General features: G+C 35.6%; 1 protein-coding gene across 2 annotated transcripts; it reads right to left on the bottom strand.

Moving 5' to 3' along the window:
* Positions 1 to 4,701: 4,701 nt before the first annotated feature.
* LOC132180902 (uncharacterized) lies at positions 4,702 to 16,405 on the bottom strand. Of its 2 annotated transcripts, none has more exons than XM_059593890.1 (20): positions 16,269 to 16,405; positions 15,276 to 15,343; positions 14,857 to 14,961; positions 14,303 to 14,359; positions 14,087 to 14,157; positions 13,419 to 13,518; positions 12,372 to 12,442; positions 12,188 to 12,288; positions 11,997 to 12,100; positions 11,850 to 11,903; positions 11,275 to 11,330; positions 11,043 to 11,081; positions 10,773 to 10,917; positions 9,712 to 9,890; positions 9,557 to 9,624; positions 9,128 to 9,200; positions 8,977 to 9,038; positions 7,972 to 8,899; positions 6,245 to 6,535; positions 4,702 to 5,219 (listed from the first exon to the last, which is right to left on the bottom strand). In XM_059593890.1, the coding sequence occupies exons 2-20, from the start codon at positions 15,336 to 15,338 to the stop codon at positions 4,934 to 4,936; spliced, it is 2,853 nt and encodes a 950-aa protein (XP_059449873.1). In that variant the 5' UTR covers positions 15,339 to 15,343; positions 16,269 to 16,405; the 3' UTR covers positions 4,702 to 4,933. The 2 variants fall into 2 exon arrangements, with proteins under 2 accessions (XP_059449873.1, XP_059449876.1); XM_059593893.1 differs by having other exon boundaries at positions 15,276 to 15,338.
* Between the last annotated feature and the right edge of the window lie 527 nt (positions 16,406 to 16,932).

The raw sequence follows: 16,932 nt of genomic DNA, 5'->3' as shown, positions 1-16,932 counted from the left end.
AGCCGTTAACATTGTTGCCGCGACCCTCAAATCTGTTAAGGCGGCATAAGACGACTTAGGATACAATTTTGTGATTTATTGAATCGTCAGTTTAATTTGGACGGCTGCACAATCGTCACTATAATTCCTGTACGAATTTGAGAGGAAATTATTTTTAAGTGGCCGAATTGAAATGTAATAATAAAATATATTTTTTCTGATTATATATTATGTTCTTATGTATACAAAATATATGATAAATACAATTTAAAATAATATAAAAATGATTAAGTTGCCAAAAAAGAAAAAAAAAGAAGTTAAAAGTATGGTTATGAGTTCGTTTAAATTTGGGTTAAATTCACTTTACCTCCTAAAATTTTAAGAATTTTTCAATTCGAATTTTAATGTTTAAAAATTGACAATGTATCCTCATAATGTTTCAAAAATTTTCAATTAAGACATTCCGTTATTAATTTCCGTTAAATTAGACGAAATTTTTTGAAATTATGTAACTACCCTCGATGCTTTTTTATTTTATTTTTAAATTGGACGAAAATTAGACGGAAATCAGTACCGGAGGGTTTGAATTGAAAATTTTTGAAACATTAAGGGAATATATTGCCAATTTTTAAATTTTAAGGTTCAAATTAAAAAACTTATGAAATTTCAGGGGATAAAAGTGAATTTTTCCCAATAAATTTCAAAACTCAACTTTTAGAAATAGAAAAATAAATAAATAAAAAAACTTGTTCTATGTGGGGTTGAGCATTTTGTCAAACAATGACAAGACCCAGAAATTAATGAAAAGCTTTAAATTCTCCCAAAAATTAGTGGGAGTGTTGTGCATAGAGTAGTAATTTAGTGAACACCGGCTTGCATGAAGAGTGTGCACGTCAATGTTATAATATTATAAAATATGATTAAAATAATATTTAAACAGTATATATATTTTAATGAAGACTGTAGGCCGTTGAGATTGGATGGGATAAACAAGATTTACAATTGAAGAATCTTTTCCCACTAATGGAGGGGATCCAAATTCCTCTTTTAGGGCTTATTCTCACTCCTAGTCTCACTAGGAATAAGATTGGTTATGTTTGGCAAATGGCGGGCCAAACCGGACCCAAAAATCAAAAAAAAAGTCTTCTCAAAATCGACCAAACATTGTTATTTTTTAAATCACATTAATAATTTTTTATTATTATTTAAATAAAAAAATTACTACAAAATAAATTTTTTCATTTTTTTATACAAAACATTTTTATTGTTTTTTTTTTCCTCTCGTATCAATTAAATCTTACCGTTCCCTCCCCTTTTCTCCCTATATAACTCCCCGCGTCTGCCCTCTCTCTCCTCCAGACTTTTGTCTATCAAGGCATAATAGTACCCTGTTCAGAGCACTATCCACCATCATCGATATCCTCACTTCCATACTTTTTCTCTGTTTTAACCATATCTATTACCTAATGGATCCTTCTCTACAAGCACTAATAGACGAAACTGCAGCCCTTGGTTGGAATTATCCGGAAGCCCCACCACACCAAGAGGGGTTTGCTCTTATAGGTAAACTTGTCGCACTTAAACCACTGGACTCTCAACTTGTTCGGGCTACTATGATATCTGTCCGGGATTTTGCTGCTCCACTTTCTTTGGAAGTGCTAGCACCAAATAAATTCCTTATCACAGTGCCTCTCCAAGCTCATGTGGACCGTATACTACAACAAGGGCCTTGGAATATATGTGGGTCTCTCCTTTTGCAACCTTGGTCTCCTCATCTGGCCCTTGATGAAATAGAGCTCTCCACGTGCCCATTCTGGATTCATGTACATCAGATGCAATCGAAAATACCCTCGGTATTTTCTCCTCGTAATAACAACTTTGTCTTCTGTGTGAGTCTAGAGGGGTCGTCGGAGTATCGACCATCGCATATGCTTGGTACAGCGTTAATTATCTTGTTGACTCTTCCGGGATGGCTAACCCTGCCCTGAACCCGATCACTTCGTTTTGGGATGGCTCACTCCCCGTGTCGGCTTTGCAGCCCTAGGCTCCATCGTGTACTGTTTTGGTGGGCGGTCATTTCAACTGTCTCAGCGACGTCTCCAAATTAGACGTTACCCCCTCTCGTTGCGCATACAGTTGGGACACTGTTTCTCCGATGATTTCTCCCAGATTCCGCTCTCGCGAAGATTTATGTTTTTTCTGGTCACCTAGAAAATTTATGCGGTAGCCATATTTCGCATATTGCCTGGTGGGGTGAGGTTTTTGATCCGGCCGATAATAATGGACAATGGGAAGCCTTACCTGATCCTCCCTATCCCTATGAAGCCTTACCTCGTACTGCCTATGATTCGAGAAGATGTACACTAATTTCTGCAGGCTCTTGAGAATCCAAACAGGATTGTTGTAGCTTTCCCTGCTTTGCGTTCATACACTGCAACGTTTTTTACATATAATGTGCAGCATCAATATTGGGAAATGCTTGAGCCTGCTGAGCGCATCATCCACCGTGACTACCCTACAGAGGATTTTCAATGGACGGTGACTCTACATAATACTTTCTACTGGGTCACAAGCACTCGCACAAATAATGAGATCATCTTGCTTGCGATTTAGACTTGGATGTGCGGCTAGAAGGGCGTCTTAAGGGTCTCGGAATTTCGTTGGTTGATGATGAATGCTGTCACTCACTTCCTCGCCTTTTCCATTTAGAGAATCAGAGGTTCTGCCTCTTGCAAACTACAGCGGATAGTTATCTTTCACCCTATGGTTATCTTCACTGCGTTGCACTTGATATCTCTTATTTTCCTGGGACCAACAAATTGGACATATCGGTTGCGTGGGAAGTAAGAAGTATTATTGAGTGCCTTTACTGTGAGTTTCTTGCTTTCCCCTTTGATGTGCACATAAGAATGACAGTGCTGTTAATTAGCAGAGCCGGCTCTATGTTTTTTTTTGGACTCTTTGGCGAAATTTTTAAATGGGGCTTTATTATTATTTTTTAATATTTATATATTAATTAAATAATATTTATTTTAATATTATTATTATATTTAGAGTATTCATTTTTATTAATCCTTACAAAAATAAACACAACAATAAAAAAATCAATTTTTTTATTTGTTTTTATGAATCCTTACCTCTTTGATACACCTGTTTTAAACAAAACCCACCAAAAAAATTGACAAAAACTCATACAAAACCCACAAGAAAAATCAAGCACAGAAATAAACATTACAAAAAAATAATAATAATATATATATATATATATATATATATATATATAATGAATCCTTACCTTATTGATACACATGTTTCTCTCTCTCTCACCTAGCCTCTCTCTCTCTCTCGCTTAATATCTCTCCATCACGTTCTGTTTTGAGTGAAACTAAGGAAAGAGAAAAAAGAAGATAAGAGGAGAGACTGTTGGTAGTAGAGAAGAAAAGAGAGAAAGTGGGTGGGTGGTTAGGTAGGGTTAAAATGATCTTTCAATATCAAATAATTTCGGATGCATAGGTAGATAGATTCTTTTTAAGTATAAGGATATTTGTTTTTCTTGGTTAATTAGTCTTAGTTTACCATGAGCTTATTATATTGGGACCTTATTAAATTGAGGCATTTTTTAAATTATTTACTTATCATGATTAGAGACCTTAAGTTTTTATTAAAAAAAAAATTAGGCCTAATTAAAAAAAAAAGGGCCTTAAATTACAATATATATATATATTAAAAAAAAAATTTGGGCAAATTTTTTTTTTTTTTTGGCGTTATTAATCCGGGGCCCTAGGCGAGCTCCTCACTCGCCTAGTGGTCTAGCCGGCCCTAGTTAATGGGTGTTAATTAAACTTGTAAGTGCTAATGGGTGTTAATTAAACTTCCAGGAGCAAGTGGATTGATCAGAGGAGAAATCAAGCAAGAAAGGAAGTACTGCATGGAGCAAAGAAGAAAAGGCAACATGTGTGGAAAGTCAAACAACTTAAATAATTAAATAACAAAATTATGTCTTTACTAGTTTCATGTCGCGTAGAGATGAACCGCCAAATTGAAAATTTGAGTGATTTAAAATTTAAAATTTTCAATTTAAACAAGTGTAATATATTAACTTTTTTGTATGTCGAGTACTCGAGTTGAACATAGACACGACTTGCAAATTAATGAAAAAGCTTTAAATTCTCCCAAAATTTTGTGGGAGTGTTGTGTATTATATAAGGTTCAAAAATTATGAGTAATGTTATTTAGTATGCTGTTATAAAATTTATATAAAAGTTTATGATGTTTTTTTTTTTTTTTTACATGTCCGCACAAGAAAGGGGATTCAAACTAGTGACGCTCATTTTATGAGGTGTGGTTCCTAGCCGATTGAACTATCCCTTAAAGACAGTTGATGATATATTGATATGGTAGTGAAATACAGCTCTTAATTCTTTTTTTTAACAAGTGCTTATCTAAAAGGTGGTTAACTATTAAATAACAATTGGGTTAATGTTCCAATGCGCCTTAGATTTTTTTTTTTTCTCTTTTTTAATAAAGGCTGATGCAAGAGCTTATAGGCACTGTCACATCAATCCAGTTGTATGAAAGTGTGATGAGAATTGAGTATACAACATTATTCTTAAGTGTAATATTATTTAATAGACTGCTATCCTATTTGTATACAACTAACTTGATGATTTGACAGAAAATTAATTAATTAATTATTATTTTTTATTTTTTACAGATTCAACAAAATCCAAAAAATGCTTCCAATAAAATCCAAAAGCTAATCCAACAACATACACCATAAATATTCGTCTGATACAACTTCCTTTCTTTCTCCACTTGAAATCAGCCTCTCTCATCATTCTTTGATCATAATTATATATCTATAACCTTTTGATATACACACCCCAATCAGTTTTGTATTAATATATAATCACCACTTTTAATCAAATCTCGAGTTGGGAAATATTTTCTGCAATTAGAATGAGAATCTCCTGCAAGTGAAATCATAAATAACTTGTAGCAAACTCTTAGCATCTTCCTCCTTGGGCAACTTTAGAAGGCGTGCAACTTGTGCAAACCCTGCATGGTGCCCAGAGTATGCATGGCCATGCTCACTTACTTCTTCATGTATGAGCTCTGGTTTAAAGAGCTTTGGCTTTGTCAGCGCCCACTGCATTGCCCATATGGCCAGCGGCCGCATGTAACCGAGAGATCTGTACTCATCGGTGGTGGTCCAGGCTTCTGGTGTTTGAAAAGAAAAACTGTGACCAGAAATAAGTGTAAGTCAACTGCAAATGGGAGATCCATAGATTGAGGATAAGGAAGGAACAGATATAGATCCAATCTCTGCAGTGGTCTTGCCTAGAATTTATGTTCTAGCTAGTAATATGAGCATCATTGATTTATGTATCTTATAATTGATTTCTATGTTGAGAATAAGACTATATATTGAATCACAAGTAATACTGTAACCACATTTTTGCCATGTTTAACTTCGAAGGATAATATGAACATAAGAAAAAGCTTTGATTAAAAGTAATATATGTATAGAATAACTTGTCAGTTTGATTTACAGTATTGGAAAAGGATATTAAACAAGCTGTTTTATCAGCTGATTCAGCTCTGCTATTGCTGTGAAATTCTGTCCTACAAAACTGCCTTTTGCATACTCCAGACCAAAATTTACTTCTCAAGTGCTATAGACTCCATGCTGTTACCATCTATAGCTTCATAAAGTAGACATTAAACATATAAAGATATCGGACCATCTGATAGTATTTTAAGATGTAGCAAAAAATTCCAAATTATTGGTTGTGTACAAAGAGACAATGGCTTGCCTAAATGAAAAATGCATTAATACTACTTTCCTTGGCAGGTACACATTCTTTTTCCATTAAGAAGAACTACTAATCATGGGTATCTTTTGTTAAATAGAATGAACCATTGAGGTTGGAAATACTTTGCAAAAGAGATAAAAATCTTCCTTTCCCAAGAAGCAGGATTACCATGGGTTTTACAGCCCAAGTGGGCGTCTGAATGGGAATCTGAGGTATGCTAGGATTGTCCTTTCTATTGCGTTATCAAGTTTCTAATTGGTACTGAAAAATTGATGGGTGGAGGAAAGAAAGATGGGAATTTTATTTTTTCACATTTTCTTTTGATTTTCTCATTCCAAATACTAGTTTCCCACAAAACTTTATATAATGTTGAGTAGATAGAGCAGAAGCAAAAATTCCTACTTTATATCAGGAACGAGTTAGCAACTCAAGAAGAAAACTTAACTTACCCAGAACCTTGTTGGGACCAGGCTATTTCATGGACACCTACTGCAGTCTGAAATGCCATTTCCACCATTTCTTCCTGAATCATTGCAGCAGCAACAGCATATGTAACTCCAGCCCATATTTCTCTTGATTGCAATACTGACGTATCAACCCTTCCATCAGGCAGCATCCCATTCACTGCCCCACGCATCCCTCCCTTCACCTTTAAGACATTGAAATTATAGACCTTCTCAAGTGCTCTCCTTACCTTGTCTTCGTCGGCAATTGGAGAAAGACCACATGCTATAGCATACCTATAATGTTAGGTAATAATAAGTCCATGCCTAAATTTCAAAGAAGCTGATATCACAATCGTTCAAAAAAAGAATAAGAAAACTGTGATAATGATTCACTTCTTGGTGTAACATATTTTTTAGCTGGAATGAGCATTGAATTTGATCATACTTATGCAATAATTTTGTAGTGAAGTCCATAACATTGGAAGGAGACACATATTTGCAGCCCTGTTGGTTTTGATTATGAAAGAGAAGACCCCAATGTACCTCACGGGAAGAGACCCCTCTTTGAACCCCTGGACTCCCAACAAAGAATCCTTAGTATTGTTGTCAACACCACAAGTAAATAAACTGCTCTTCCCCGGGTTGGGAGAAAGACCAGACAACTCCTCAAAATGGATCAGGCAATACATGCCATTGAAAAGTTCACATGATTTGAATGGGGTTGGTATAGTCAGTCTTATACCAGTGGAGATGATATCTCTCTCTGACATTTATAAGTAGTGGAAAGTTCTCTTTAATAAACTAAGGCTACAAGCACAACAGTAATGGAAGTAGCAGTTATTATTCCTGGACACTTTTCTTGAAAACCAGAGAAAAGATTCCCACCAAATTTAATGGTAAGTAAAACAAGCTATGAGCTCTTTGGTCAACCTTGAAGATGATCTGTAAACCATGTGGTAATTGTTCGAGCCAACAGTCAAGGGCTTCGAACCATCAAAACTTCTCCATAAAATAGATCACATCAGAGCACGAGGCCAGTGGTGGATTAGCCATGATTTATAAAGCAGAACATGAGCAAACATAAAGGTTCATAAATCATAATTATAATCGTAGCAAGCTGAGCTTATTAGTTGATTAAGAAGAAAGATTGGGATAAAGATAGAAAAGCAATATAAAAAACTGACAAACTGAACCAAAATTAGAAATAAGTGACTACAAAGATTTAGACGGACCATCAATGATGCCAATAGGAATAACAGGTTGGGGTGTGCAAGATGCAGTCAAGTGGGGGGGAGCAGTGAGAGGAATGGTCTATAGAGCATGTGAAGGATAAGGCAATAAATGCCATTAGCTTACTCTTTGTTGATTCCCTTGGTGCTTCTCTTCCTAACATATTCATTAACCACCAAGGCAACAAATAAGGCAAGACAACACACTCAGCACACATGGAAAGTGAACATTGCAGGAAATCCTCCCAACATTCACCTTCCTAAAAAAACAGCCAACAAATGCCATTGCCATGCTACACTATATATGTAAGTCCTCATCTACAAAGAGAATCATCAGAGAAACAATAATCTGTGTTCTATTTAGTTTAGGGTTGAAATTACCCTGTGATACCAATCATATAGCTAATACCACAGCTCACACATATCATGCAATCACCAGTATGATATTTTTCCTTTATGTTTCTGTATAAGCTTGCTTCACATATAAGATAATGTACTCACCATTGTCCAGCCAATTGATCAGCCTGAATAGATGCACTCGAAACACCACCACTGTTGTCATAATTAAAGTAAGAACCATTCCATAACGTGTCATATACAGCTTTTGCCTTTTGATACTTAACCCAAAAGTAATTTGCAGATGCTTTATCGCCTACTTCGGTTGCCATGGCTGAAGCAGCCTGGAGGGCTGCCACCCAAAGCCCCCCAGAATATGCACTCACACCACTAGCAGACCATATATCATAAGTCTGATCAGGGAAACCTTCATTCTCAATCATCCCATCTCCATCCTTATCAAACTGATCCATATAAGCCATCGCAACATAGACTGAGGGCCAAACAGCTTGTGCAAAATTTTTGTCACCGGTAGCAACCATATCCCTGTAAACTTGGAGAACAAACTTAGAATTCAAGTCCTTCCACCTATCTGTATTATGCAAATTATAAGAATTTACTTCAAACCAAGGGTCATTGAGCCCAATATCATGGGGAACAGCACCAAGAACCTTTCGTGTAACCCACTTTCCATCAAACATAGTCTTCATCCTATCAGGATCATGCATCAATACTGCTGCTGCAAAGTCTCTTTGGATGCTAAGTTCAAGTTTTGGGAATAACATGAGTAGTGCAAAAGACGAGTAGAAGTGGACATCATAAGTGTTCCACATGAGGTATTCCATTCCTTCAGAATAAAGAAACTGGCCAATATTTTCTTCTCCGTTCTGGAGCAAATACGGCCCAAAAGCAGAATTTGATGCTACTGGAGTATCGATTTGCTCAAGTATGGATGCCATCCTTTCAAGGATAACAACAGCAGTGTCATTTTGAGAGGACATATCAACCGCATTCTTAAGATCTGTTCTGGACCTATCAAGGGAAAACTTCCTCTTGCCAATGATTCCTAAACTTTGCATTGGAGGTGATCCATCTGCAGAATAAAATGTGAACTTCCATAAAAATATTAAAGCAGATTTCCTTCAAATACATTTTAAGCTCCACAAATACCTGTCCAAATTGTCCCCCCTCCATTGAGATAATAGAGCTCATTGAAGAGAGTGATTGGGTACCTGGAGAAGAACCTCTAATTATTTAGAATTTGTCAAAAGGTGGGAAGATTTTTTATTCATTTTTTAGCACAAGTTTCATTTGGTCTCACCATTCAGGAAGCCTTTTGTCTTCGAGAATTGGTCTTTGCCATGCTTCAATCTGGGATTCCCAATGGGCATGCTCTAGTTAAAAAGAAGAGTAAAGGTGTTCACTTCACTGAAAAATACACTACCATTGTCTTTTTTTTTTTTTTTTTGGCAATATCCGCAACATAATCTGTATCAGACATTTCCAGGGAAGAGATATACTCTGTTTCTTAATGGCAACGGCAAAATACTATTGGTTAGTGAATATTCCCACAAAAGAGAATTTAATGTTTCATGAACTTCAAAGACTATTTTCATAATAAAAGGTCAAACAAAGCCTTTGTATTTTCCCGAAAAACAAAAAAACTCTAATTACATCAGCAGAAAGGTAAGATGTTCCCTACAGAATGCATATTTATGTTAAGCATATTAATGAAACTATGTAGACATACCAAGAATAGCATCACGCACAATGCTTGCTGCAGCATCCCCATGAGTGCCATAAAATCTGCTGTAGCGCCTGGTATTAAAATATTTTGTTACACAAGGTCAGTATACCTTAGGGACTAGCATTTTACATAAGTGTTTGGGGCCTGAGATAACTCACTTGTGGTAAGTCTTTTGACCAAATCTCAGTTCTGGGCAGTCCCATGCCAATGAAAAACTGACAGTACGGGTAGAATCAGAAGGAATTGTCATAGTGGCTGCTATGGCTGCTCCAATAGATGATCCTGGTTTTGAAGTCATTGGAGTTTGATAGCGGCCAAGGTTGTCAAATGACCCATGCTATAAGAATTAAAGTAATGGGACCAATTATTATTGGAGAACATAAATGTTATGATCATGCTGAAATTGAATTTTAGCCTATAGTAGATCTGTGTTCATGGAAAATCATACACGTCTCTCTGCTCTCTAGTACATGTAATCTTTGGTTTTCAAGGTTGAAAAATCACAAAAACCACATCAAGGAAAAATAATTTCTCTCTCACTTCAATTGAAGGAAAATGGCATATTACAAAGTGCCCCCTGGTCTCTTCTGGAATGACAAATAACCCATCCATGTCTTGATGTGCTTAGGAACCTAATAGAAGCTTTTACAGGAAAGGAACCACATTCCATCTTACACATTTCTCATTAGCTAATACTATACACATTATGTAATACTATTTAGCAACAACAGCTCTGATGAGGTAAAGATATGATATAGAAAGTGAGAGTTACACAAAATTTTAGTATGACCACAGGTAGCCTCTATAATATTTAATATACATTTGAACCTTTTTTAAAGAGAAATAGTACTGAAGCAACATTATTGAAACAAAAATTCGCATGTCAATAATGCTCGATATCCAAATCCAATTCAATTTAGACTAAACCCTGTTGAAGGTCAGAAATGTATGCATACTTCTTGTACTGAGATAATGGTTACAAATTTGGACAGTTGTATCTGACAGAAACACTTGAATCTTTGCTTTCATACTGATAAAAACTTGCAGCAATATCGAGTGGTTATGAACAATAAAAATATAACTCTTTAAGTACTCTTCTGGCTGGCTGCACATCAAGCTAACAAGAAAAAGGAGATCCTAAAACAAATTTTATGTCAGCATGATATCTGTATGTCGCTTTCTGTTTCACATTAATGCCAAAATGATAAGGTCAGCTAACCTTTTTAATTTCATGCCACATATCTTTAGCCGTGATACCCTGGGAATCACCAGAAATCAAAAAGCAAGGACACTCAGAGACATGAACATCACCCGTTTCCTCAGCCGCTATAGCAAAAGTAACCGGAGGTAGCTCATTTGCAGTCCTGAAAATTCATACTTTGCTTTAGAAATAACACATCCAGCTATGATGTCGGTCGTATAGAAGGGAAAATTCCACTTATGAAAGCATAGAGCAAAACTAGCTTCTCAAATCAATGGAAACACTTACTTGTGGTGTAAAAGCACTCCACGTACTCCATCTTTTGTCCTGGTAGGAGTTCAATATTGGTAAATAAATAAATAATTAAAACAAATTAAAATTTAAGTAGAATAGCACTAAATAATGGGTGTGTATTAGAGTAGGAAGTTTCCTATGCCAGAAGAACAAAATCCCATTTTATACAAAAGCAACTTATAATTAAAACTCAGACATTAATGTAAGTCCAGTATTATGTCCTTACACCATCTTTGAGTTGAAGTGATCCCCAGAAAATCCAGAGATCCCACCTATGGAATTCTGAAAAGTCAAGCATAGGAAGTTCAGGTAAGATGCATCAACAATTTTCATGAGACATGCCAATTTTATAACTGGTTGAGTACTCCCTACATTACAAAGACTATAGAAAGTTGTAAGAAAAATCTATAGTGATTAACTACAGGCCTTTTGAATCATGTTCTACATAAAAAAATGACACACAATTTATAGTACGGTCTGGAGAATCCCAAGATTAGGTGGGGAAATATGCAGTGAGAAATAATTAATGCATATTGAGGGGAAGGGCAAAGAAAATAGTTTCGAAGACATTTGAATTCAGTCTGGAAATTTAAATATAATATAAATATCATTTATGATGGTTGTGAGTATCACAAAAATATGTTACATTATGTAATGGTGTCAGCTTAACGACTCAGACTTCTTCTTCAAAATATCAAAGAACTTTGCCCTATTCAACTTCTATGGAAAACAGAACCTACTAAAAGAAAGCACCTAAAAAAAAGGTCAAATGGAATATGCAGCAGGAAATTCTTCACTTACAGCCCATGTAAAGAGCAGGGTGACATCTGCAGAAGTTCTTCCTTTATTAGATAGCTGAAAAAGGTATAAAGCAACCACTTAGAGCTTAGGCATTCTAAAGGTAAGAAATTCTAATAAAAATGAAATTTCTCAGACTTCCTTTCCTACCGTAAATGTAAATACTGATACAGGGAAACTGCTCTCCTTATAATTGTGGGGAATAAAAGGTGAAATTTGGCGACAAACAATTCTAAGTTCTGGGTCAGGTTCACCTGCTTAGATAAATAAATACAAAATTTAGAAATTTGTCAAGGATATCACAAGTTTGAACTATTTCTCAGAGGTAGTAAATTTGATACCCTCATAGGTTGTCCAAGCCTTTGGAAACAAAGCATCGTAAGTACACTTCTCGCCATTCAAATTCCAATCCCAAGTTTCAGTCCCAGAAGCATTTCCTTCTCTGCATAATGATTCACAAATCAAAATTTTATTTTTCCCTCAGGGGTTTTAGAAACTCAGATAGTGCATGATATGTTGACTTACTTGGATACCTCTGGGCTCCCAGTGCATAACACAGTTGAAAATTTTTTACCGTTGGGGCGTGAAACAAAAACCTATGTGTAAGGGAAATCTAGAGATCAATAATTGCTTCAAAAGGTATTGTAAAGATTAATTTTTAATATTTTTATTCTTCTCAGCCCAAAAAGGTCAACAAATTTAGTTCAAAATGACATTTGAAAGCATGGTCTAAAACTGCAAAGAAAAGTTCCTGTCCCTTCACCAAAAAATATGGATGAAGACGCATACACAAATAATACCTAGGTGCAAATGGATTGATACATGTTGTAGGATTTGCACGGAGAGAAAATAGTGAAAGATGAGGATACGTTCATGCCCTGCCTCTCTCATCTCACAATCTATATATGTTGTAATATTTAATATAATGTCCAAAATATCCCTGTAACAAAATCCTGTCACCAACTTATTCTTTTAACCCCAACATATTCTTCTAACAAAGTTATATAAGGCTATAAGCCCAGCTTTGAACAAATAAAGATACAAGGATTTTGTACACATGTCAGCTAACTTGGTCTACAAACTTCACGAATGTTATAGATATATTTCACTGAGTATATTATCTCGAATAAAATGACAATCAACTTCAGGCAATATGTGGAGAAACCTAATTATCACAAAACAATTGGATAAGAGTAGGAGTTGAGAATTCAATTTCTTGGAGAAAATGTTGTAACCACATCAACTCACTAGCAGCATGAGCCATTGCTCTGCATTTTGCTTTGGGGCTAGATCGTATCACTACTATTTGCTTCTTACTTTTCCAAGTGACCAAATTACCGGCTAAGAATGTACAATATCTAGTAGCACTTCTCTAGGCAGTTTCTTAGAACTGTGATGGAGCTCTAAAATGAATTCCTCTTCTCCTTTTTACGTTGATACCAATGTTCAGTTTCACCCATGTATATATGTGTGTGTGTGTGTGTGTGTGTGAACACTTGTTGTGGTGATAGAGCAGTTTCCCACTGCCTAGGGCATAAGTAAGAGATATGGCTTCAGCATATGTAAACTCACAGAAAATTGATTTGCTAAAACTGGGTTTTCTTCACAGCGTCCAGGGAACAGCTGAAAACGTTGAAACTCGCCTTTGTAGCTTCTTCCAATGCTTCCTGCACTAGAATTCATGCTTTTAAACATAAGAACGGTACCTAAAGATATCACCATAATAGTGCTTTTATTGGTCTCAGGGATGTGTGAGGGGTTGGCCATGTGACTGTCATTAGACTGGGTCTCACACAGCAAGATGGTTAGAAACATTTGTCAGTGAGAACTTAGTTTGAGGTTACATGTGAATTGAATTAAATGAAAGGGGAGTGATTGGGTGTATTTATAATGTACCAAGAGGTACCAATTAGACATAATCATAAGAACAACAGTTAGTCGATGAGAAGTCGGAGACACATCTCTTTGTAGAGTCACATTCTTTCTAACCAACCTGCTGTGGGAAGGTTCCAGCCATAGAGCTTACTCTTGAGTACTCTGCCTCAGAGTGTTATGGTGTGGCGACCAATATAGCTCAAAGTTTTCAGATATGCTTGAACTACTTACTACTAGATAGTTGCAATTCGTTTTACACGATAATAGCTTAAGAAAATTCTGATCCATTATATAAAAAAAATGTCCAGTCCAATATGACCAATCAGCATAAGTCTGTTTTCAGTTTTTAAATTTGAAATACCTACCCAATACCACCTAAAGGAACACCATGCTGGAACGTGAAGTTGCGCCTATTGAAAAAATCAAATATTGGCATCTGAGAGAAGGACAAGAGCTTGTAAGAAAGGGGGGAAAAAAGAAAAGAGAGAAGAGAAAAGAAAGGAACTGAATGCAATATTTAAATGATGAAGCAATTCACCAAAGTAGAAAAAGGAGAAATAATTTTAGGTGAGATGTATTACCCTTCCTTTTGCCGCTTCTTCCTTGGAATAACGCCATAGTCGAATGCCCATTGGAGCCTTCAAAAAACCAGATTATAATATTGGTAAAGATTATGGGATCCTTTAAACAGTAATCTAAAAAGCAATGGTTAACCAAATGAATTAGATCATTTCCAATCTGATTAAGCTGCCAATGTCTTCCTTTTCAGAGTGTGACTCATGCATGCCAAGTTCACCTTTACTTCAAACTGCCATAACTTTATTGACACCAACTCTTTTCATTTTGAGAACTCTCACTGTGAGTTAAGCATGCTTAGGTCATTTATGGGCATCAAAGATGTAGCAAATGCTTCTCCATTTTTTCTTTCTGTAACCATACGGTCCATTCTGACAGAAAGAAATTTCAAAATTGATTCAAAGATATCTTTTCCGAAGGAAACATTAATGTTTCGAATCTCAGCTCTTAATCTGTTCTGTCACTTGTGTCGCAAGCCCAACTTTCAGCTTATAGTTGGGCAACATCTTGTTTATAAATTTTTGGAAGGTGAAAAATTGGTTACCGTTTACAGACATACCAGAAGCATTTTCTCTTGAAACCCCACTGTGAACTCTGAAGGCACATTTCCCTGACAATTTAACTTCCGCTGCCAAGTCAGTTGAGCTGGTTTTCCGGGGTCAACCTAATAATAGAACGAAAATTAAAGTAACAGTAGAAATAATTCTAGGTTGATCAAATCATGATTCCCAACACAATATAGAAATGCTGTGGAGAATAACATTTAATAGTCATTACTGTTATGGTTATACTGCCTGAACACTGATTAAGAATAGACAAATTAAACAAGTCAACAAAATGTCGATCGGAATGCTTTGAGATAACCTCATGACATCATGTGAGAACGGAAGTTGCACATTCGATTCACTGCATGATTGATTGAACAGTGTTGATGTACGTGTGTAGTATGTTTGTGTTATGCATCATCAAATACCATACCTTGTGTTGCGGAAAACTGGAAGAATGCTCCGTTTCACCTTCTTGTTTGAAACCATTTTCCATTTTGACTAAGAAATATGAGAAAAATTGGTAGGATATGAGTCGATATGGCAGCTTAAAAATCCATATATAGAAATTGGACAGCAACAAATTTTTATAGGACTAGGCAGGAAAACAACAATGTATATGACATCATCTTCCAACCATTAACAGACCAACATGCACCCCCTCTCCCTCTCTCTCAGAATTTATACCAGAAACTTGGCAAGTACAGAATAGAAGAAAACTAAATAGGAACAGATCATATGCCACAGAACTCATTGCATTGCTTTTTTGGTCCACAATGTTTCCCAAACTAAAAACATTGACATTCCATGGACTAAGACTATGATCAAACATGTGGAGCAAAAATTTGACATGCCTTACTTGTGCACATATCCTTCAAAACATGAAACATGGCATGAACTGCCTGATCTTTTTCATTGGCTTTGTTTACATTACTATCATCAAAAATCTTCTCCAAGGTAAACAAGATAAATTGATTTCATTACAACTTTTTGTTTCTTCTTTTTCTTTATTTTCTTTTGGGCTTCCCCTGAAGTTAACTGAATAAAGATGAATCCAACCATTTTTAGCAGAATCTGGATATGACCATCGACAAAAGAGCCTCAAAAATTGACCAGTAATGTAACTGATCAATTTTTCTTTTTACCAATCTCTGGCAAATATTCTATTCATATTTGCAAAAGGCAGTACATATATGCATTGTTATGATACAGTAGTATCTCCTTTCGATCAGAATTCTTTTCAGATTTGCATATATATATATATAGGAAGGCTAAAAGTCAATGAGCACCCAAATTTATGGATGTCATTCTCAGAAAGCAACAAAAAAACACACACACACCATCAACAACAACAAAAGAATCATCAATTAGGAAAAAAACAGTAAAACCAAAAGGCAGAACAAATGGGTGATCAGACCATCCTAACCTGGAAGGGTGGAACTACTCCTTTGACACACACAGAGGCTCTGAGTTCAAGAAAGCCCTGTTTGGTCGAAAGCTCTGATAGAAAGTGGGAAAGCTGGTTGGCTTTTGAAGGTTCAATTGTTGAAAACTCCTATGTACTGTTGCGTTGAAGTTGAAAAGTTTGCCTTATTCTTTATTAATTTTCTTCTCTAGGTAGGTGGCTTGAAAATGACTGATTTCATAGTTCTTTAATCAAATTTCCTTGGGTGTAACGAAAAGAAATATTAAGACGAATTCGTTGATGAACCAACAAGCTCTACAGTACATAGAGCAATGCTACTCAAATCAACATATCTTGCAAAAGATTCTCCCGAAGTTACATGGACCAGACCATAATATTTTTGTCTTTAATATTATACCTTAGATGCCTAAGAAAATCACTTCACAATCCATAAATGTCTTTCGTATGCCACATTTATTGGGAAAATAGACATCTAAATTCGTAACCATTCGTTCTTTTGATTACCGACTTAATCCGAGAAGAAGGATTCTCTTCAGTCCAAAATGGACGGGAGAATATTCAGTTCATGATTAAGATTTCTTCTTAAAAATCTTAAAGCCACAAATAAGACATTTGTCTATTAATAAAAAATAATAATAAAATATTATTTTATATTTAAATAAAA

The sequence above is a fragment of the Corylus avellana genome, chromosome ca5 (genome assembly GCF_901000735.1).
Source record: "Corylus avellana chromosome ca5, CavTom2PMs-1.0".
Classification (NCBI taxonomy): Eukaryota; Viridiplantae; Streptophyta; class Magnoliopsida; order Fagales; family Betulaceae; genus Corylus; species Corylus avellana.
Note: the sequence above shows the minus strand (reverse complement) of the source record. Positions and strands in the feature narration are given on the sequence as shown.